Consider the following 24,605-nt stretch of genomic DNA (forward strand, 5'->3'; position numbering starts at 1 on the left):
CAGCCAAGCATACTAGGACTCAATTTCTTGACTTTAAGAAAGCCGACTTCATAAAACTTAGGGAAGTGCTGGGTGAGATCCCATGGACAGTAATACTAAAAGGAAAGGGAGTTCATGATGGCTGGGAGTTTGTTAAGAGGGAGATACTAAAAGCACAACGTCAGGCAATACCAATGAGACGGAAACATGGAAGGTGCCTAAAGAAGCCAGGGTGGCTATCTAAAGAACTTTTAACTGAGTTAAGATTAAAAAAGGATGTGTACAAAAAATGGAAAAGGGGGGAAACCACCAAAGAGGAATTCAAACAAATAGCCAGCACGTGTAGACACAAAGTCAGAAAAGCTAAAGCACAGAATGAACTCAGGCTTGCTAGAGAGGTTAAAAGCAACAAAAAAGGCTTTTATGGGTATGTTCGTAGCAAAAGGAAGAACAAAGAAACAGTGGGGTCACTCAGAGGAGAAGATGGTGAAATGCAAACAGGGGACACAGAAAGGGCTGAACTCCTCAATGCCTTCTTTGCCTCAGTCTTCTCCGATAAAGAAAACAATGCCCGACCTGAAGAATTTGGAGCAAATGATTCAGCAGAGGAAACACAGCCCAGAATAACTAAGGAGATAGTACAAGAATACTTGGCTAGTTTAGATGTATTCAAGTCTCCAGGGCCAGATGAACTGCATCCAAGAGTATTAAAGGAACTGGCAGATGTGATCTCAGAACCACTGGCAGTCATCTTTGAGAATTCCTGGAGAACAGGCGAAGTCCCGGCAGACTGGAGGAGGGCAAATGTTGTCCCTATTTTCAAAAAGGGGAAAAGAGAGGACCCAAATAATTACCGCCCAGTCAGTCTGACATCAATACCAGGGAAGATTCTGGAGCAGATCATTAAGCAAACAGTCTGTGAGCACCTAGAAAGGAATGCTGTGATCACCAATAGTCAGCATGGATTTCTGAAAAATAAGTCATGTCAGACTAACCTGATCTCGTTTTTTGACAGAATTACAAGCCTGGTAGATGAAGGGAACTCAGTGGATATAGCCTACCTTGATTTCAGCAAGGCATTTGACAAGGTGCCCCATGATATTCTTGTAAAGAAGCTGGTAAAATGCGGTCTTGACTATGCTACCACTCAGTGGATTTGTAACTGGCTGACTGACCGAACCCAAAGGGTGCTCATCAATGGTTCCTCTTCATCCTGGAGAAGAGTGACTAGTGGGGTGCCACAGGGTTCTGTCTTGGGCCCGGTCTTATTCAACATCTTTATCAACGACTTGGATGATGGACTCAAGGGCATCCTGATCAAATTTGCAGATGACACCAAACTGGGAGGGGTGGCTAACACCCCAGAGGACAGGATCACACTTCAAAACGACCTTGACAGATTAGAGAACTGGGCCAAAACAAACAATATGAATTTTAACAGGGAGAAATGTAAAGTATTGCACTTGGGCAAAAAAAATGAGAGGCACAAATACAAGATGGGTGACACCTGGCTTGAGAGCAGTACATGTGAAAAGGATCTAGGAGTCTTGGTTGACCACAAACTTGACATGAGCCAACAGTGTGACGCGGCAGCTAAAAAAGCCAATGCAATTCTGGGCCTCATCAATAGGAGTATAGCATCTAGATCAAGGGAAGTAATAGTGCCACTGTATTCTGCTCTGGTCAGACCTCACCTGGAGTACTGTGTCCAGTTCTGGGCACCACAATTCAAGAAGGACACTGACAAACTGGAACGTGTCCAGAGGAGGGCAACCAAAATGGTCAAAGGCCTGGAAACGATGCCTTATGAGGAACGGCTAAGGGAGCTGGGCATGTTTAGCCTGGAGAAGAGGAGGTTAAGGGGTGATATGATAGCCATGTTCAAATATATAAAAGGATGTCACATAGAGGAGGGAGAAAGGTTGTTTTCTGCTGCTCCAGAGAAGCGGACACGGAGCAATGGATCCAAACTACAAGAAAGAAGATTCCACCTAAACATTAGGAAGAACTTCCTGACAGTAAGAGCTGTTCGACAGTGGAATTTGCTGCCAAGGAGTGTGGTGGAGTCTCCTACTTTGGAGGTCTTTAAGCAGAGGCTTGACAACCATATGTCAGGAGTGCTCTGATGGTGTTTCCTGCTTGGCAGGGGGTTGGACTCGATGGCCCTTGTGGTCTCTTCCAACTCTATGATTCTATGATTCTATGATTCTATGATTCAGACGGAGGCATACGCAGACAGAGAGGCTGGGCAAGAGAGAGAAGGCCTGCATGCTGGCTCCTTGAGAGAAAGGGCTGGTTTGGGGAGGGAGGGAGGGAGAGAGAGAGAGAGAGAGAGAGAGAGAGAGAGAGAGAGAGAGAGAGCTGGACATTCCAGGATCCAGCCCTTGAGGAGAAGACTGCCTTGCCCCCCCTTCCCGCTGTAAACCGAGGAGCTCTCTCACTGAGAGGCTTACTCCCGAGTAAACACACGCAAGGGAGAGGGGATCCTTCCTGGCTGATGCCATCCTGCCCACGCAGGGCGGGGTGTGGGTGTGCAGCCCTATGCGCTGGCTCCTCAGAGAGAGAAAGGGCTGGTTTAGGATAACTCGAAAGGAAGGGGTGGGTTGGATCCAGGGGAAAGGGCTTCTACAGGTTTCGTCCAGTTCTTAAGGTGGTGCTCGAAGGCTGTCAACTCGGCAGTTGAGTTTACCCAGTTTCTGTTTCGAACTATGGAGGAAACCGCTGTGGTTGACATGTGTCCCTGACTCATTTGAAAAACAGCAAGAGTCCTGGGGTGCTTTAAAGACTTCCTTAACACATTTTTTATGGCATGAGCTTTTGTGAACAACAATCCGTGCATCGTGTTCTGATTGTGTAGGACCCTGTCCTCAATGCTATTTCCTTATGTTATTACAAGTATACAAAGTATTTATTTTTTACAAATATATTGATTTATGATGAACTTTACAGGTTTTATGGAAGCAACTATCATTTGTTATTATTTTTATCATAAGCTCAGCCAAATATAATAAGTTGAAGTTGAAGAATGACAATGGGAGAGAGTGGTAGATCACTGACAGTTTTTGATATTGGGTGGTAGATCTCAGGCTACTTGCAGTTGGACCTGCCTGGCCCTGACCATACCCTGAGTGCCAAGGGTGCACCCCAGACAAGGAATGCACACGGCCGAGAGTTAACCCTTTACTGTCAAAGATAACACATTTGTGTATATATATATATATATACAAAATATATATACACTTTATATACCAAACATGCAGCTGCAATGAAATTTATTTCTTGCCAGCCAATTTCACTGGATCACCCTGGTTTTCTGAGAGAGGGAGAGAAACTTCTATCTACTTTCTCCACACCACACATCATTTTATATGCCTCTATCTTGTCCTCCTATGCTCCTTTTTTCCTAAATTAAAAGCCCTAGTTGTTCTCCTCTTTCTTCAAGACAGAATGTGCTTCAGTCCCCTTTCCCCTTTGTGCATGTTTTCCAGCTCCACCTCCTTTTTCAAAGGGAGTGATGGGAACTGCAAGTGGTTCAGATTTCTAACATGATAGGCAGGTGGATTAGGTTACAAGTAATCACAACTGTATCCTGCCCTTTCTCCAAGGAATTATGGGCTGTGCATGTAGGGTGAACCCTCTCCCCAACTGGGTTGGCGGGGGGAGAGAGAGAACAAACATCACTCAAGTCTCCTTCTCGGCTGAGCAGATATTTGAACCCAGGCCTGCTCCTGCCCAAGTCTGACCCACCCTCCAGTATAGACCACAGGCACCTGGCTCCCAGAACCCTCTTTTGCCTTTGTCCTCTGTGAAGAGAGATGCTGAGGCAACTCCCCTCCAGCATCTCCCTTAGTGTCTAAAGATACTAACTGACAAGGCTTAAAATAAGAAAATCCAGGGCAGCCTTAGGGCATAGTGAGAGATGTGCAAGAAATCCACAGCACAGAATTCACATTTCAAGAAACCTAGTCAGCATTTTAAGCAGCACAGGCATTCCTGAAATAGAGGTGCAGACTCTTTCGTCAGGCATACGAGGCAACCATATGCAAAACACCATGCTAACACATTAGCTTAAGGAATCTTAGCTTTGGGGAATCTGGTCTAAGACATGTCTGCTGTGCTAATTCTATAGCAGGAGGGACACCTGTTGCCCACTAGTGGTTGGAGGACTGCAACTCCCATCAGCTTCCACCACCATGACCAATGGTGACCAACGATGGGAGCTGTTGCGCAACAATATTGGCTGCCCCAGCCTCGTTGTACACCTTCGAACTTGCTTTTGGCCATTGAAGTTGGTGTCCACTTCACGTCTATAGAACTGTGTCTCAACTTGTGGTTCTGAGAAAGCCTTTGCGGTATTAGCCGTGGTTGCTTTACCTGAAGGTCAGTAGTGGTGCAGCAACAGGTAAACCACTACCACCAATCTGCTTCTGCAGTGCAGAACAGGAGCGATGGCCATGTTTACGCTCTGTTTATACACTGCAGCAATGAAGCCCCAGCATGAGCTGCCTGCAACCAAGAGCACTGCCCAGAATCCTATGCAACATGCAGAGGTTCTTCAGCAGATAAAGGTTCATTTATAATCCACAGATTTAGGGGGGGGGTGAATAGGAGCCAAGGTCTCTTTAGCTCCCAATAAAATATTTGAGGGGGCTGGATCCCTCAAAGTTGAGGGACATTACCATTCAGATTGTGTGTATGCACTACATCTTGAGATTGATTATGCAGGGTGGGGCTTACCTGCCCCCCATATTTTATTCAAGTTGGCACCCATTGGGGGGGGGGAGTAAGTTTCAGGAGCTGCTCTCACCCCAAATACATTTAGAACTTTTCCCCTTTCAACCTCCCATCTAAGGTAAGTGGTGAAAGAAAAAGGGGAAAGATAGGAAGTCACTCATCTAGGCATCTTTCTTTTACTTTCTACAAGCTTCCAGTTTAATTTCACCCATCAATTAAATGCTATACAACACTCTTTAAAATGCCAACCTTAAAATGTCCACAATCCATTGAACCTGCTCCATAAGCAAGATAAAGTAAAGTTGAACTATTTCTTTGTTCCCAATGTAATCTAAAATACCGTACTGGTCTGGTTTGCAAGGCGGACTAAGCCAAAACTTGGCCTAATGAGACTGTGTGAGCTCCCAGACACAGTGCCCCTCCCTGGTAGCTTTCACTGCTGCAATGCACTGAGAGAAGCCAAGGTTTGGTTCAGTGATGTTGTCCAGTGTGGTTAAGCCGGGGGCAAAGCTAGGCTTTATTTCTCATAGGTGAAAGACCCAGTTTGGCACACCCACGTGCATTTTGCGCGCACACACACAGGCTGGGACCCTCAATGACGCGCCTCTGGAGGCTTCACCTGGGGCAAAAATCCTGGCTAGCCCCTCCTCCCCCATATCTAGGGCTCTGGGTCAATCTCTCTCTTCTCACTAACCGTAAGCTGATTTTGGCAAGAGCCTGTGGTTAGTGAGCAGAGAGAGAGAGCTTAGCCTTGATTCCTGGTCCAGAGAAGTTGATCAGCTAAATCTTTTTTTTAGAAATAGATATTTATTGAAGTTTCAGAAATTATATAAAGAAAACAAACAAAACACCGACAAAAAAAACACACAAGTATAATTTCGATCCCTTATTTTCTTATACCTTACTTCGCTGACCTCCTCCTACCTCCCCTTTCTGTATTCCAATTTCAAATTATTTATTCAGCAAGTCCTCTCCCTTAATTTCATTTAGTTTTTTAACCTTTCTTTTCTTTTAACTTAAACATTACTGCTGTAAACCACTTAGCTTCTAAACCATCATCATTCTAACATTCATTAATTTTACGGTGTTTCTCAGCCCTTCCTTCAATTTGTTTTTGATAACCTTATTTTCATTTAGTTTGGCTCATTTAAGAAAATAGGAAGAAAAAGAAGAAAATCCAATTTTACCTTGTCCAAACTTAAGCATCGAACTTATACATCAGTTCTTATTCTTAAAACATTTTTTCCTAAGGTCGACCAAAATTCCCTTCCACGAATTTCCCAATTTACATAACAAACAAAAAAAGAAAAAGAAAAACGAAATACATTATAATTATGAACCCTTTGGATTCCCAAACTCCACCCCCCCTTTCCCGGTTTCAGCCCCCAACAATGTCCATCAGTCTTAATCTACTATCAGCCTGGAGATCTCACGTCCGAGGCTCTTAATAGTCTCTCAGTTCCTCTCTGCCGGTCTTTTTGATGGACCTTGATATTAAACACCAAATCTTGGAGAAGCTCCAGCCCAACAGTGTCCATATTTTTTCCAGCTAGGCCTCCATACTAAATCTTGCTTAGCCTAGTACACCAGAAAACCTCTTATTTCCTTGCTTTCCCTCTCAAAGCAATTAAGAATATTTCCAATTAAAGGGCATCCAGCATGCTGAATCTCTTTCTCAACCAGAAGCCTTTGTACTCTTAATTACAGGTTTGCTCAAAATCTTTGGTTATGAGATTAAAATGCTGAGATACAAAGAGAATCATTTAAAGGGACGCCTAAGGCAGATCCTGCACTGCTTAGAAACCATCTGATGAACGAAAAAGGAAAACCATTGCCCTTGCCTATTTTATTTATACAATTCGCATCCCACTTTTCTATAAACAATTATATCCACAGCATCTTACAGGACCCAAATAATGTTAAAATAATCACTACATTTAGTACATGCAATTACAAAGGAAAAAGAAATAAAAAGCAGCAGCAGACCAACACAATATGGCTAAAGATTAAAAGCTTGCTTTAATTGGGAGAGTTTTTAAAGCTCAGCTGAAAACAAGAAGAGCAGGAGTCCAACACATCTTCTCGGGGAAGGAATTGCAGAATGCTGGGGCCACGGCCCAAAGGCTCTGTAGCTGCCTGTGGTCTCTCTGAGGGTGCCAAAGAGCAGGGCCTCTGAAACCAAGCTTAGAAATCAGTCAGCTTCATGTGTGGAAAGAGGACTCAGAAGCTGTCCTAGCTGTGGATCATTCCGGGATTTTAAAAGGTTAGCATAACTTTGAAAGCACTTTAAACTGAGCCTGGAAAAGGACAGCCAACCAGTTTGAGGTAGCATCGGATGAACTACTGAATATTCTTTGATCTCCAGCTCCACTCAGAGACATTTTGCAACAGCAGCAATTTCCAAAGCATCTTTAAAAGGCGACTGCAAGGGCAAGGCACCTCTGGTTCTTGATCAAACCTTGGCCCAAGAGGTTGTTGGGGGAAGTCACACCCACCTGCCATACACCTGACTTCATACACAACATCATATATGACATCAGGTGTGGGGCAGGGCAGGCCAGGCCAGGCCAGGCCAGGCCTTCACAGGAACTGCTGGGGGCATATAGTGGGCTCCGATTTCTTCTTCGCAATGGGGTCCACTCCCAACCGTCCCTTGGCTGACGAGGAAGAGGAGAGTGCTTTGTTCAAGGATGGGGAAATAATTTCCATTCACCAGAAACTGCTTCTCCCTCTTAGCACACCTATAGAGAATCCACAGTAATCCAATGTGAATGGATCTAGCGTGAGAATTATCATGGCCAGTTCTGATTTGTCTCACTAGCTGAAGCTACTGCTTTTCACCAATATCATCATCTGAATAGCCAGACCTTTGGGCAGGAGGCGGGAGGAGGTCTATGCACTTAATCTGTTCCTGCTGCCATTTGGACTGTATATCCATGATAAAAATATAAGGTCTTATTTGTTTTGCTTTAGGTTTTATATTGTGGTTTTGGCTTTTAATATAGTCATGAGGGGTTTGGATGCAAACATTTTAAATAAATGATTTATTAAATAAATATTATTTATTTAATAAATCAAGCGGGGGGGGGGGGGACCACTGGATCTACAAGCTGTAGTTTGGATCCTAAACTGCTTGACTGGGGTGGGGGGTGGAGAGAAAGATTGTCATTTCAGTTAGAACAGACAATATCTAGTTGGATCATAATTATTTTACAAAAATGACTTTAAAACCCATTCTACACTACCTTGGCCTGAGGCAATACAACCCAGACACAAGGGAAAACTAGGCCAGAACTGAAAGTGGGGAAGGTGGCAGTAATCCCTTCTTCCATAATCTAAAAATCTACACACTTCCAGCAGAGGTCACGTCAACCCTCCAAAACTATTTTTCTCCAGTTATATCTCACATGTTTTTGTTTTAGACAGCTGTTTGCCAGATGGGGCATGATAGCCATTTAAATACATACAATAAAAATGGTGAGAAGAATATTAAAATATAAAAAGAGCCCTGCTGGGCTGGAACAAAGCTCCCTCTAGCTCAAGACCCCCCCTTTTCCACAGTGACCCACCAAATGCCTCTGGGAGGGGCAGAACGCAGGCCTGTTGCTCTTCCCCCTGGCAAGTGAAATGGAGTGGCAGATCATCTCTGAAACCTGGAAGCTGCATACAGCCACCATCAAACACGGCTAACAGTCAATGACAGACTTTTGTCTAATGAATTTGTCTAATTTCCCTTTAAAGCCATCAAACCTAGTCATCTTCTAAGCAGTCTTTCTCAACCTGTGGTTCTCCAGATGTTGTCGAACTACAACTCCCATCATCCCTAGCTAGCAAGGCCAGAGCTCAGGGATGATGGGAGTTGTAGTCCAACAACATCTGGGGACCCACAGGTTGAGAACCGCTGTTTGAGGCATAGAAGTTCATAAACTGAGGCTATTCCTTTTGTCTGTCCTGAACTTCCTGCCAAGCTGTTTAATCAGATGACCATGAATTCCAGTGTTCTGAAGAAGAAAACCCTCTGTGTCATAGAATCATAGTCATAGGTCTACACTACCTGTTTTGAGGTGCAGTGATCAGAACTCTGTACCTTCTTCAAACTGTTTCCAGTTCTCTTTAATTGCCACTGCCTGCTCATCATCATCATCACTTTTAATTTGTATACCGTCTTTCTATCTTACAATATCCAAGAATAGAAGCTGAAGAAACAAAAAATGTACACCTTATAACAATCTAATGCAATACAAAAATGTGATAATAAAACATAACTTTAAAATAAGCAACCTACATAAAATAAAATAACATTCAACAATCATTAGAATAGTATAAAATAATATTTAATATTATTTTAATATATAATATTAAATATCAGCTTATAAAAATTAAAACAGAAACCCACTCTAAATAATTTCTAAACTACAATCAACAAAACAACGGCAAGCCACACTGCATAAAATAATACAATACAAATTGAGATGTAGAGACTGGAGGGTGGAGCAAGGCAGGTGGAAGGAGGCCTTGCCTGATGAAATCTCTTCCCTCACAGTTCTTCCTCCAGGCACAGCTTCCTTATGAGGACTCCCAGGGCCGGTGTGTGTGTGTGTGTGTGTGTGTGTGTGTGTGTGTGTGTGTGAAAATCCCCATTATTTCAATGCCTTCCAGCATCTGCTCCATTCTCAAATGAGCACTTTACACAAATCTCACAAGATTATCAAGAGGCTCAACTGTCAAAGCAAATTGCTAAAATCTAATAGTTAGATGACATTGGGATGCGGGTGGCGCTGTGGGTTAAACCACAGAGCCTAGGACTTGCTGATCAGAAGGTCGGCGGTTCGAATCCCCGCGATGGGGTGAGCTCCCGTTGCTCGGTCCCTGCTCCTGCCAACCTAGCAGTTCGAAAGCACAAAGTGCAAGTAGATCAATAGGTACCGCTCTGGCGGGAAGGTAAACGGCATTTCCGTGCGCTGCTCTGGTTCACCAGAAGCGGCTTAGTCATGCTGGCCTCATGACCTGGAAGCTGTACGCCGGCTCCCTCGGCCAGTAAAGCGAGATGAGCGCCGCAACCCCAGAGTCGGCCACGACTTGACCTAATGGTCAGGGGTCCCTTTACCTTTACCTAATTGTTAGATGAACAAAGAGGATAGGAGTAATCTAAAAACATATTCACAGATCTTGCAGAGCAAGCAGTTACAAACACACCAGAAATAGGCTTCACCGTCTACCTCATAACAGGCCAACAGTAAAATCAAAAGGATTTATACTGATATTCAACTAAAACCAACCCTATGTATGTTGGGTTAATTTAATATTTGCATTCTGCTTTTCCAGTGACAAATGTTGAGCTCAGAGTGGCTCAGAGTAATCATAATAGTATTTTTAAAAAGCATACAAAGCAACCATCAGCAACAAACTCATCAAAACAATTAATGCAATTGAATAAAGTCATAGTAATTCATTGCCCAGATACTTCTTGATCACACAGAAGCTTATTCCAGAACAACAAAAAATGGATTAGCTGTATCTACAACTGCCACTTCTCTCCTTCCTTGACTTATGCCCTTCCCAATCTAAAATCTAGACTGGGAACTCCTGAGCAAAAGGGGCTGCTGTTTTGTCTTGTAAACACCATGTTTTCAAAATGCCAAGTTAATTTTTGTCAGATGCAGAGAACATGTTAGGGCTCCTGCTTGGATTCCATTGGCAATGGTCCCCTCTGGCAAAAGTGTGGCAGAGCAGAACACACACACACACCCCTCCATAGTGGTCACTGTCAGTGACACCTTTGCACAAAAAGAGGATGTGTCATGCCAAGATGGTTGAGTTTCTGTTGTTCTGATTGGGAAAATGTCTAGTTTCTAATCGGGAAAATTAATTTTAGACTTTTCTTGGCAATGCGCTTTAATACACACTTCCTGTTTCAACAAACTGCATGCGCATTGAAAGGGGAACCATCTCTGATGGTGCCTCAGAAGCAGACCAGCAAACAGGGTTTAGGAAGATGAAAGCATCTAAAAGCTAGCTGGTAGACAAAGCATTGCAGAATAGAGAGTTATGGATACATACAGAGCTGAAGCAATCACCTTGACAAAATTGCAGCCACTCTAGATCACTTTTCTCTGTCAAATCATGAAAGCCATTATTGTCTCTGCCATGCCATGCCCTGACAGGGCAAGTGCCTTGGGAATACTTGTTAGTTTAAAGAGGCGAGGATGGTGGCACTGGACATTCATTGCTCAAAGGCCAGCAGAACCCTGTTGCAAAAGGTAAGTGGCAACAGAAAAGAACAGAGTGACCCAGATACCCTCTTGCCCGCAGATTGGGCATACCAGTCAAGTTTTTAAGATGCATTTTGGCTGTATATATAATAGGTGCAAAAGCATAAATATTGAGGAAATATAAAATTAGTGTGTTAAATACCTTCAATATCTTAAGACATTTAAGACATTGCTTACACTGTTTGAAATTTTCAAGAGCATAAAAGTATTTTAGCAAAAAAAATAAAAAATCCAGGCAAAGCTTTGAATTGGATTCAATATTTTGTGACATTCAAGCTACATGAAGTGTATTTTACTGATTCAGCCCCCAATTAAGCATTACAGTTCAAAAACTTTTCACTATTGGGAAAACATTTCAAGATATTTACACAGCACATAAAATTAACATGATTCACTTCACCAACTTTATTATTTATGTACTGTATGTGTTTATTTACTGAAATACTCAGTGCTTTTCTTCGGGGGGGGGAGGTGCCAGTCCTGAGTATCCCCAGAAAAAAATGCACTGGAAATATTTATAAACTGCACTTTTATAGGATATATCAAGGTGGTCAGTTTAGGTCAATGATTTTTTTCTGGAAAACTCACACCAGTGTTTACCAGCTCTATGAATCTGTGCTTCACAAAACCTTAAGACACCACAAAAGTGGTTAATCTTAAGTATGGGTAGTGAAAGCAAGCCAACCTCCAGCTGTAGTTAATGAAGGTGGCTGCTTTTTACAAACCATAGTTTAGATTAGCCACAATTCAGAGTTCAGATGCCACACTAAACCACAGCGCATCGTAACAGAAGCAAGTGCTTTCAATCCCATCTTCATGGCTATTGCTGGAGGGGAACTGGTGAATGGGGAGCTGGGGAGCCCAGGGACTGCTAGCGTAGTTCTTAGCAGTAGTAACCCATGGTTTCATATTCCATCTGAATACTGCTGCTGTGTTGAAACATATTCTTACAAAGCATCTAGAAGAACATGTTTATGACCGATCTTGCACATTTCAGTTGCTGGCTCCGTTATTGATCTTCAGAGCTGCTGAGCACCCAAAGCTGTCATGCCCTTCAACTGGATTTGCAAATGCTCTGCAGTCCCCTTAAATCAATTCCTCTAAAGCGGAGCTGCCTGTTGGGGTTTGGCAGTAGCCCAATGGAGGCTTACTAATTCTGAAACAAGGTATCCCTGGAAGCCCCACTCAGCACTTTTCCATCACTAATAATAGAAGTGAGATCTAAATAATGATCATTTAAATTCTGGATTTCCTCCAAATGCAGCCCAGGGAGTTCTACCACAGAACTGACTGCATTTTTTTAAAAAAGTACTGAACTGCAGCCAAAGTTATATGTGGGCTTTTCTTTGGACCGCTAGCATCTTGCATTAATAGAAGAGAAAACACATTCTACTGCCAGGAAGAGATCTGAGTCCCCACACAAAAAATGGCACTGTCATGGATGTCTTCATTAACGGCAGCACAACAAAACAGAAGCAGAGCACATGCTTAGAACCCCTGGCATCCTTAGTTAAAGGATATGATGGAAGGGGGGGCAGGCTCTGACTGAGACTTTGGACCACCACAGGCAATGGGGCAGATCAAAGGTCTGGCTGTGTAAGGTAGTTTCATATTTTTTTTAAAAAGCCTGTTCGCTATTTAAACAATTGTAAACTCTGAAAACAACATATGAAGAGCTATAGGGTTACGTCTCACTGGGATGTGTTGGCCTTCTGAATAGTTCACCCCAAATTTTAGCTCTTGTTTTCCTTAAGGGGAATTAACACAAGCAGAAGAAGCAAACCACAAGTTCTCCTTACTAATAAAATGGGAGTTAAATACTAAGAACAGATTGCTCACCCCTCTGTGACTTCCTCTATCCAACTGACAGTAATTAAACACACGGACACCAATCTGAAAAATAAGAGCTACACTTCCAAGTGAATGGCAGCCGAATATTCATCCATAAGGAATTTAAAGAGGTATGTTGTTGTTGTTGTTAAGCTCAGCGTGCAGGGTTTGCTTCCTCTAAGTGGCAGATGATGTATGGGGTGGGGATCAGAAGGTAGTGTCCTAAAGGCTTATCATACTGAAAGCAAGGCGTGTGGTATCCAACTAAGTCATGCTGCATGACTAACATTCGATATCACTCAAATCTAATGGTCGGAAGGGTCCTTTTCTATAGGTGCCAGAGGATATGAGAGAGAGAGAGAGAGAGAGAGAGAGAGAGAGAGAGAGAGAGAGAGAAATTGTGCACATTTCTAAGCTACGCTTTAAATCAAAGACAAGAATGCAGAGCCTGACACTACTTGCTGATGCTATCGAGGAAAAATACAACAGAGAAAGAACCGATACTAAGCTACAGCCAGTTAGAGCTCTGAGCAGCAGCAGGATGCACATGTTAAGGGCAACACCTCAATGTGCAGCCAAGACCTGTGGTGACATCATCCAGTCTGCTGAGCAAGGGGAGTGAGTTAAAATCATGTCCTCCTGTCAGAACTCTGGAACAAGGCATAGGATGCCTTTATGCCACAATTCTGCCACCAGGGGAATTGACAAGCAAGCAGAAACCTTTATTAACTTCCTGCTCACATTCCTTTTTCTTTTTCAGCAAGCTGCAAGACTAAGAAACAAAGCAGACAAGGCAATCCTCTTTCCAGGCTGCCAGCCACCAATTAACCTAGATCACCCCTCCCTCCCCTTGTACAGTTTCAGAAGTCCAAACACTCTTTCAGTAAATGCAACAGTAGTGCTGTTTTTCAACGGTTATCAAAAATATATTTGACACACAAATTAATAGGTCCAACAATCAAATAGAGAATTTTAGTGACCTGCTTTTTCATCAATTAAAGCCTATTACATTTACATAAATGCGCATGTTACCAAAGTCTGACTGTGGATGTTGAAGAAAGTGCAAGGTAGCTTTTGTTTACAAAACTGTAGCTACACATTGATAGAAAAAGCTGCCAGCTTTAACATTTTATTTTTTTATTCCTCATTACAGTAATAATAGAGATTTAAATATCACCATCCATTTGTCCCACTTGTTTTCTGAATTCAGCCATTACAAGTTTGACATAGGAACAGACTACATTGAAGAGTTCCCACATCAATTCCATATACCAAGAGTATACCAGGCTCACACTTACGTAACTCAAAGGACACCATTCATACATGAGAGAGGCATCAGCAGACAAAGGGGTGAGCAGGAGGTGTGCAGAATACCACAAACTGCAGAAAAAACCTGGGGGGTGGAACTGCCCCATAAGTAACTTAAAAGTACAGAATGCTCAGTGGTTGAGATGGGGGGTGCCAATTGAAATAGGGGGGCAGAGACACATTATGAAGAAAGCACCAATGTCAGAAAAAGTCACTTCCTGATTCACAGTGTAAAGCAATTTTTATATGTCTGCTGGAACAGAAAATGATTCAAGAAATCCTGTATTTTAATATAGGGACAACTGGGCAACAGCAAATCCACCCTCCCAAAGTCCAAAAGGCAGCAGCAAAGACAAGACTACTCTAATTCAGTTCTTTAGCAGAAGTTTAAAAATGTAAGTGCCAATGCAAATTTTCACAGCAAATACAGTCCATTATCCCCCAAACTGCAGGTTAGGAAAGAGTGTCTTCGAAAGCCCTGCTGTGTAGCTCATACACTGGTCAGGCTCCAAAAAACAAGCTTCCAGTGTTGTCCAGAGATACTGGACCCCATCACAGCTTGAGAGATGGGCTACAGCTATCCATTGTTTTTATCCTCAGATTGCAGGTCGGTCTGAGAAAATAATGCACAACAACCCTGCAATGTAGTTGATCATTATACCTCTATTGCAAGTGGCAGGGGGGCTATGCTCAAAATCCACTGTTAAATGCACACCAGAAGTAGGATGACTTAGTTTGCCTCCTCCCGCCTCCCCTCAGCCAAATCCATTGGCTTGGCTGCAAACTGAACTATTGAACTATTAAAATATTTCAGATGACAAACACTTGGAATTAGGGATTCCTGCCTTTGGAGCTAACTTTAGTGTTATCTACATCCTCAGCCACAGGCTCAGCAGGGCCAACTAGGCAACTGCTGAGGGTACAGAAATCAGAGAGGAGCAGTACTCTCCACTGAGCGACAGGGTGTTTTATACAGATTAGTTTTGGTTATATCGTATAAATTTCTGATAATCTTTTACTTTTATCAGTTTTGAGTAATTCATACATTAGAATTGTTGTTTACGTATAATTGAAATAGGTAGTTCATAGAGTAGATTAGTGGTTATGTTGAAGAGAGATTCCAAAAGTTACAACATTATAATTCCCTATTTGGCTACCTGTATGATATATACAGTATCAACAACAAAAAATCTACTGAAGATGTACTTAATGCCTGTGAGAATTTGGAAAAGCCACTACTGCAAAAATATTGATGCTGAAGATCTGTGCTGTGAACTTATAACAATAGTTCAAAGACTTCCAAAGTCTATGCAGCTACAAGGAGAACTTCTCTTCATACTACAATAAAAACTCCTGGATAATGTGCCTAATGTTTCTGTTGCTCTAAGGATCGTTCTCACACTTCTTCCCTTGTCAGTGGCAAGTGGCGAACGCAATTTCTCAAAGCTCAAACTAATAAAAACTTACATACGCTCAACAATGTTGCAGAAGAAACTACCGTAGTTATTGGCTTGGCAACTATATCCATTGAACATGCCCAAGCATTAGGGCTCGACTTGAAATACAGTAATTGGTTGGGAAATTTACAAAGGAAAAGGAATGGAAAGTGAGATTTGGATCTTCTTTTGCATTTCAGAAAGATAACTAAAGGTTGTTGTATTATATATTCTTGCAATTTAAAATAAATTTAGCAATTTCAAGTTTTGTAGTTTTCATTTTTTTCTACAATACATCTGTTTTTGAAAACTGAATTTAGCAATGGGGGCAGGGTTGCAGGTGCAAGTTGTTAGCCTTGCCTAGGGCTCAAAACAGCCCTACATAGAATCATAGAGTTGGAAGAGACCACAAGGGCCATCGAGTCCAACCCCCTGCCAAGCAGGAAACACCATCAGAGCACTCCTGACATATGGTTGTCAAGCCTCTGCTCAAGTCATTCCCCTTCAGCTCCTTCCCTACATTACTGCTAAAACAAAGCGCCCATCCACTTACAACATCAGAACTCTTCTCAGTCTCTCACACAATACCATTTGGTAACCACTAAAGATACCCAAAGGAGAAGGTTTATTTCACTTAAAGTCTAAAGTATTTTACAGTGCAATCTTATACGGGTAAACTCAGAAGTAAATGCCAGGGATACTGCAACGTTTTGTTGAAGGGCCCACTTAGAATCATAGAATCATAGAGTTGGAAGAGACCACAAGGGCCATCGAGTCCAACCCCCTGCCAAGCAGGAAACACCATCAGAGCACTCCTGACATATGGTTGTCAAGCCTCTGCTTAAAGACCTCCAAAGTAGGAGACTCCACCACACTCCTTGGCAGCAAATTCCACTGTCAAACAGCTCTTACTGTCAGGAAGTTCTTCCTAATGTTTAGGTGGAATCTTCTTTCTTGTAGTTTGGATCCTTCCAAATTTTGTAAATAATTTCTTTAATTATATATCCGGCTTTCCAATCCCCACTTTTTGTTGTTAGAATGACATATTCTGCTTACAAATTATATGTTTTCATTTTAAATATAGTATACTCTTCTGCCCATACATGCCATGTTTCTTATTTAATCTGATTCACTGGCTCATTATTCTAAAATAATAGAAGAGTCTCCTTTCCATACAAGAAACCACAAGGATGATGGAGGACTGTTGCCCTCTGTGCTGAACAGTCTTCTCTCCACACCTGAGGCACATTCATCCTACAATCATCAGAACTGGTTTTACAGGCAGCCCCTTTCCCCAGGAACTCTGGGAATTGTAGTTCTGTAGGGAAAGGGATGCTACGAATCTACAACAGAATGTACCTTACAAACCCCAGCTTCCTGTGCAGAAATGCTTAAGAGGAAACACCATCAGAGCACTCCTGACATATGGTTGTCAAGCCTCTGCTTAAAGACCTCCAAAGTAGGAGACTCCACCACACTCCTTGGCAGCAAATTCCACTGTCGAACAGCTCTTACTGTCAGGAAGTTCTTCCTAATGTTTAGGTGGAATCTTCTTTCTTGTAGTTTGGATCCATTGCTCCGTGTCCGCTTCTCTGGAGCAGCAGAAAACAACCTTTCTCCCTCCTCTATGTGACATCCTTATATATATTTGAACATGGCTATCATATCACCCCGCCATCCCGCTTTCCCCCGACCTGATCTGGAGGTTGTGGGGATGTGGGGGGGGAGAAGCAGGCTTGCTTCTCCCTCCCCCAGCCTCCCGATCAGGTCGGGGAAAAGCGGGATAGCGGAGCGCCGCCATCCCGCTTTCCCCCGACCTGATCTGGAGGTTGTGGGGCTGGTGGGGGGGAGAAGCAGGCTTGCTTCTCCCTCCCCCAGCCTCCCGATCAGGTCGGGGAAAAGCGGGATAGCGGAGCGCCGCCATCCCGCTTTCCCCCGACCTGATCTGGAGGTTGTGGGGCTGGTGGGGGGGAGAAGCAGGCTTGCTTCTCCCTCCCCCAGCCTCCCGATCAGGTCGGGGAAAAGCGGGATAGCGGAGCGCCGCCATCCCGCTTTTCCACGACCTGATCTGGAGGTTGTGGGGCTGGTGGGGGGGAGAAGCAGGCTTGCTTCTCCCCCCGCCAGCCTCCCGATCAGGTCGGGGAAAAGCGGGATAGCGGAGCGCCGCCATCCCGCTTTTCCACGACCTGATCTGGAGGTTGTGGGGATGGTGGGGGGGAGAAGCAGGCTTGCTTCTCCCCCCGCCAGCCTCCAGATCAGGTCGGGGAATAGCGGGGTGGCGGCTCTGCGCCTCCCCGCTGTCCCCAGCTTTTGGGTGCAGGCTGCTGCCCGCAAGCCTTGCGAGCCCGCGGGACATCCCGCCGGGCTTGCAAGACTTGGGATAGCTTCCTGAAGCCTGGAGAGCGAGAGGGGTCAGTGCGCACGGACCCCTCTCGCTCTCCAGGCTTCAGCAAAAGCCTGCATTCGCACCATAGGACGCACACACATTTCCCCTTCATTTTTGGAGGGGAAAAAGTGCGTCCTATAGTGCGAAAAATACGGTAATTGTTTTCCTCAATGAGGGTCAATTCCTTTCTTTCCTTCTCAACAAGTCAAGGGCATCCTGATCAAATTTGCAGATGACACCAAATTGGTAGGGGTGGCTAACACCCCAGAGGACAGGATCACACTTCAAAACGACCTTGACAGATTAGAGAACTGGGCCAAAACAAACAAGATGAACTTTAACAGGGAGAAATGTAAAGTATTGCACTTGGGCAAAAAAAATGAGAGGCACAAATACAAGATGGGGGACACCTGGCTTGAGAGCAGTACATGTGAAAAGGATCTAGGAGTCTTGGTTGACCACAAACTTGACATGAGCCAACAGTGTGACACGGCAGCTAAAAAAGCCAATGCAATTCTGGGCTGCATTAATAGGAGTATAGCATCTAGATCAAGGGAAGTAATAGTGCCACTGTATTCTGCTCTGGTCAGACCTCACCTGGAGTACTGTGTCCAGTTCTGGGCACCACAATTCAAGAAGGACACTGACAAACTGGAACGTGTCCAGAGGAGGGCAACAAAAATGGTCAGAGGCCTGGAAACGATGCCTTATGAGGAACGGCTAAGGGAGCTGGGCATGTTTAGCCTGGAGAAGAGGAGGTTAAGGGGTGATATGATAGCCATGTTCAAATATATATAAGGATGTCACATAGAGGAGGGAGAAAGGTTGTTTTCTGCTGCTCCAGAGAAGCGGACACGGAGCAATGGATCCAAACTACAAGAAAGAAGATTCCACCTAAACATTAGGAAGAACTTCCTGACAGTAAGAGCTGTTCGACAGTGGAATTTGCTGCCAAGGAGTGTGGTGGAGTCTCCTACTTTGGAGGTCTTTAAGCAGAGGCTTGACAACCATATGTCAGGAGTGCTCTGATGGTGTTTCCTGCTTGGCAGGGGGTTGAACTTGATGGCCCTTGTGGTCTATGATTCTATGATTCACTCTTGCAGCAGGCAAAACAGATTAAAGGGAGAGGAAAAGGCAGGCACTCAGCGTGGTTTTTCTATTAGGGATAGCAGATCAAGGTACTGCTGCCTCTGCCTCAGGAGCCCCTTCTCTTTGGTGTCTGGAAAGAAGAGGGAAGCCAGTATTGTACCTCACTGCATCCAACATTGTCAAGGGTCATCCAGTAATTTTCCATGGAAATTACAAAGATGCACAGCAAGTCCCATATTTAGGTGCATGGTTTTTTGCCCTTTTCATAACCAGAAAAAAAGAATAGGGTCACACTACTTTTATTCTGAAGGAAATGGAGCCTGGTGAGTCACTGAACCAGCACCATATTCCCAATCTAGATTGGGCCCCTGCTAATGGCACTTTCAGGACCCGCCAGCTGCTTTTCCTAAAAAATAAAAGTAACCGTGTGTGTATGTTTGTTTTTGAACTCTGATTAATGTAACATGCAGTTTGGCCACAAATTAGGCAAAGTAATTAGCCCTATGCAAATATGCTTAATTTCTATAATTTATACAGGTCACAGTTTTCAAATTGCTCTGTGCAGGATTTCTCCCTTTCTGTTTTAAAAGCAGAACACAAATTGCCCTGCTTATGTGAGATGATGCTATATGGACATCTGATATTTTAACAGACTTTTTCACTGTTACAATGACCCCTCTTATATGTGATGTCACAGACTGAGGATCAGATCTCCTGATGTACCGTAATTAAAATAAACAGCTCCAGTAGGCAGGAGCATGCAGTTTATTGCTGAAATAGCTGGAAATGGAGCTACAATATGGCTCTTTATGTGTTAACATAAAGAGGAAATGAAATCTTGGCTAGATTTATTTACAGTACTACATTAAAAACATAAGACTGAAAATATAGAAAAATAGATATATGGTACATGGAACAAAAATATAAATAGCGGGCAACATTCCTGGTCAAAACTGATGACTGGCCTATACTTAGATACAGCTTCATTATTTTACCTTGTGACTGAAAACATTTTACAGATGTGGTCACATGTAAGTTCATACATATTTGCACTGGAAAAACTGCAAGAGCAAAAATGAGTACATAACCTAAGTCACTTTGACAGAGAACAGTATTATATTCAGAATCCCAAGCTACCCACATTGCCTTCCTTGGCAGTTATTTCACAATAGGCTTCTAAAGAGATGGATTGGGCTGTACAGATTTTCTCAAGCTTACTCTTTTCTAAAGAAGTGCCCAGTATGAACAACAACCATAGAGAATCTTTAGCCTCTATTTGCACAGACCCAAAGGGAGCTCACTTAGACCCTGATAGACACTATGAAGTCACTCAGAGCAGGGAGGGTCTGATTCAGATGGAGATGGAGGTGGGAAGAAAAGCTAAACAAAAGAACATCAAACCATCTAATAAGCTTGTGATTTCACACACACCCAACAACAACATATAACTCAGTCCGACAATAACCAGAGAACTGCTGCATTATCAAACACTGGGACAGAATTCAGGTGCTGTGTAAGAACTGCTGGTCAGTCCAAGATATCTTGGCACTATGGTGGCACATCAGACACAAGGTAGTGGCAGTATACAAAAGAGAAACAGAGAGGGCAAAATGCAACTTCAACAACAACAACAATTTATTTATACCCCAGCCACTCTGGGCGGCTCCCAACTGAATATTAAAAATAGAATCAAGCATTAAAAACTTCTCTAAACAGGGCTGCCTTCAAATGTCTTCTAAAAGTCAGGTGGTTGTTTATTTCCTTGACATATGATGGGAGGGCGTTCCACAGGGCAGGAGCCACTACCGAGAAGCCCTCTGTCTGGTTCCCTGTAACCTCACTTCTTGCAGGGAGGGAACCACCAGAAGACCCTCGGAGCTGGACCTCAGTGTCCGGGCAGAACGATGGGGGTGGAGACGCTCCTTCAGGTATACTAGGTCAAGGCTGTTTAGGGCTTTCAAGGTCAGCACCAACACTTTGAATTGTGTTTGGAAACGTACTGGGAACCAATGTAGGTCTTTCAGGATCTGTGTTATGTGGTCTCGGCAGCCACTCCCAGTCACTTAAACTTGGCTAGGGGCTGGCCACTCTTAATGCCTAATTTGTTGCAATAAAGCAGCTACAATGGCAGTACAACCAAAAGGCAACGTTACAAAAAAGTCACTCACTTGATTCAAATAAAAGTTCATTGCAGAAACATCCACCACAAATTGCTTTTCCACACTTTCAACCTTCAGGGAACACTTTCCACACCAACTATTCTACTGAGGAACCCACATGCCTGTGCCCCAGAGCCCTTGAACGCTATGGAGGATTTTAGAGAGTGCCCTAGGGTGTCCCCTTCTTTCACGTGGGGCTGTTGGACCTCATCTTGACCTTCTGTGAACCCATAGAACCCACATAGGCAAACTGGCTACCTGCAGTGGTCGACAGGCTCAGGGAATGTTGTGTACCATTACTGATGTTTTCACTGGGAAAGGGAAACCCTGCTGTGCCCCCAAATAAATTTCATGATTCGAGGGGGGGGGGGAGGACAAAATAACTCAGCTGTTCTACAGGAATGTATTCCTAGGAGTGTAAGCAAGGCAAACCTGTTAGAAGTTTTGACCAACATCTTCAGAGGATATTAGAAGCAACAGAAAACAGATTACTTTTAAAGCTCTTAACCTATTTACACAGAGATTAGGCCAGATCCTATCCAGACATAGACCTCAGAACACACAGCAGGTGTTGGATCAACACAGGAAGCAGTCAAGGTCCAATTTCTTTTTGGGGGGCAGGATGTGGGGAGAGATAAAGATACTCTTGTTTACATGGCTTTCTAGATACAAAGTACACAGCCAGCTTTATTCTCTGAGCATAAAGCTTCAGTTTTGTTTTCCAGTTTGTTTTCTCGCAGAGAAATAAAATCAATGCTGCTTTATCAAATTCCCTCACAGATGGCTATGGATTGTTTCCATGTGATGTGAGATCTCAGCTGTTAGGCAGAGTCCGCACATACAAAATGCTCCTGCTCTGACAATAGGATCCATGCACCATAAATTACGGCCATGAGTCAGAGATAAGAGAGACAATGAAGAAAAGGCTCTATGCTGGCTATCTGAGCAAGTGTGTAAGTAAGAGAGGTGGGGAAAGAGGGAGAACCAAGCCATGTGGATTTCAATTAAACTATGATGCTGAGGTGCTTTCCAGTGAGCCCCTAGAAATGCACACTCTCCACCCCTTTCCTGCTATCTAGCTGTCTTCTCCCACCATCTATCTCAGACTAGTAAATAGCCCAACAAAAACGTTTAATAGCTCAGACAGGCATATCTCTGCTATCCTTTCATGATGCAAACACAGACTGAAGGGAAAACAGAACCCAGACTCTCTTACCGCTTGCAAAGGCCTCTCTGTGGGGAGACAGTTCTCTTTTGCCACAAGCAATTGGACTAGTGGCCACTTACAACAGTCTCCTGATCAATTTAACAACCGGAAGATAAGACAAACTTTGTCCAATCTAGACAAGCAACCCCAAGACAGTCATGTACGGCTCCATTGCGGTTTTCGGCATTGTTAAGGGAGCAACAGGCATCAACTATACATTGAAGTAATATACAGAAACCCCAAACATGTGGATTTTGGGGCCTAGTAACCATATTTTGACAGGCAGAGTGTTTCTAAGAACTGCTTAGCATGCTGTTTCTCATACCTCAAGATTGCCTACATAAGAGCATGTGATGTGGGTTAGCTAACAGAATAATACATGCTTGCCACTGTTACCGGTATATTCACAGATCACCAGCAGACACAAATTCCCACCCTGCTTTCAGCATCTGCTTATCAACTGAGCAGGAATCCCTGAAGTGAACATGAGGGGAGGGGAAGTTTGTCATGAAACTATCTCCTAAAATTACCTTTTTCTTGTTTAGGTAAATAAAAATCTTTGAGGGGGGCAGAGTACAAGGAGTCTTGTATTCTCTTGTGGGGTTTATATGCTCTTGGGCCCACCTCTGGCATATTTCAACCCTTGAAACATATGAAGGAGAGACAGGAACCAAGTGCAGAGTACATTTCCTTCCCCACTAAATATTGACAAAGAGCTCAATCTTATCAGGAATTTGGCGGAAGGATTTGCAGATCACAGGAGCCTGTTTCCAAACAGACCTGGGTACTGGCATGTCTTCTTCTTAGAAATTAAGTAGGCCTCTTTTGCATCTGGTTCACACCCTAAAAGCTACGGATAGCCAAAAACTGGGCTGCCACTTTTCTAACAAGAAAGAGAGAGCGATGTCTTGGTTCTGTGCCTTTGACAGCAGGCTCGCCCGCCCAGAGAAACGCCCTTTATCTCTATGGCACGAAGAAGGGTCAGCTGCCAGGTTTCTGTGGCTACCGGGTCGCCTTTGGCCCTGTTGGTCTGTCTCTTCCAATCTGAAAAGGTGGCAAAGGCCAGCCAAAGCTACGCGCTGCCTTTCTTCTGTTTCAGCAGCAGCAGCAACACGCCGCGCTACGGAAGCGCATCGGGGCAGAGAGCTGCCCTGGCGGGGGGGGGGGTCCGCCCTCCTCTTCCTCCCCGGGAAGCCCCCCACCCCGGCCACTCACTCACTCACCCAGCCCGCTGATCTCCTGGCGGATGCTGACGCGGTTCCTCTCCTCCACTATCGCCCGAAGCATCTGCTGGAGAGAGCGGTCCAAGTCGCCTCCGTCCTCCTCGTCTTCTCTGGGCCCAGCCTGGCCGAAGGGCTTGAAGGATGCCATGCCGACGCCCCCCAAGATGCGCTCATCGCAGTCTGCCGGGGAAGGGGGAGCGGCGGCAGGGCATCCCCCTTCCTCCTCCTCTCTTTCGAGGTCGGCGAGGAATCTTCCTTAATATATATATCTATATATATATTCCTGCCTTCCGCGGAGAAGAACAGAGGGCGATGCGCCGGGCGCGCGAGTCTCCGGCCAAGGGCTGCTTTGGTCAGGGGCTGAGCCGGGGACCCCGCGGGAAGGAGAGAGGCGCGCCCGGCTTCCCTTCCATGGCCCAGGCGGCGGAGAGAGAAAGCAGCGAGAAGCTCCCAGAATGAAGTCCGGCGCCCGGCCGGGCTGCTGCGGCTCCGCGGCGCGCTTCCCCGGGCAAAGTCCGGCGCCGTCCAACTGGGAGGCGCTTCCGCCGCCCCGATCAGCTGAGAGGCTGCGGCGCCCGGAGCCCGAGCAGCACTTCCTGCAACACGCGGCGAGCAGGAGGAGGAGACGCCGCCGCCGGGGCTGGCAGCCAATGGGCGCGCCCAGCAAGGCGGGGGATCGAGCGGCTGAAGTCATCGCGACGCGAGGAGGGAGGGAGGGCGGGCGAGACACGGAGGGAGACCCGGCCTGGCCTCGCAGCTCCCTCCCCCCCCCCCTTGCTCGTGCGATGAGAGAGACCTTAGAGAACAAAAAGAAACCACTCCTTCATTTATAAAAGAGAGCACCGCACTTTATAAGATGATCATGAGATATCCGGAAAGTATAAGACAATGCAGCTACGTGAGAACCTGGATCATGCCCGGAATAGTATACTGATGGTCCTTGACTCTTCCCTCTGCACTCGCCACACCCCGACCCAAAGGG

The 24,605-nt window shown here is 44.6% G+C and overlaps 1 protein-coding gene across 2 annotated transcripts in view; it reads right to left on the reverse strand.

Annotated features, from left to right (window-relative positions):
- The window catches only part of KIAA0930, a 65,741-nt gene extending 41,631 nt beyond the window's left edge, over window positions 1-24,110 (reverse strand). Inside the window, exon 1 of one of the 2 annotated variants that reach the window (XM_081191796.1) lies at window positions 23,624-24,110. In XM_081191796.1, coding sequence (XP_081047922.1) covers window positions 23,624-23,771 — 148 coding nt within the window. In that variant the 5' untranslated portion in view covers window positions 23,772-24,110. The remainder of the gene's footprint in view (window positions 1-23,623) is intronic. The other variant, XM_081191795.1, reaches the window with a different exon arrangement.
- Between the last annotated feature and the right edge of the window lie 495 nt (window positions 24,111-24,605).

This window comes from Podarcis bocagei (genome assembly GCF_964188305.1).
Source record: "Podarcis bocagei genome assembly, chromosome: 4".
Taxonomy (NCBI): Eukaryota; Metazoa; Chordata; class Lepidosauria; order Squamata; family Lacertidae; genus Podarcis; species Podarcis bocagei.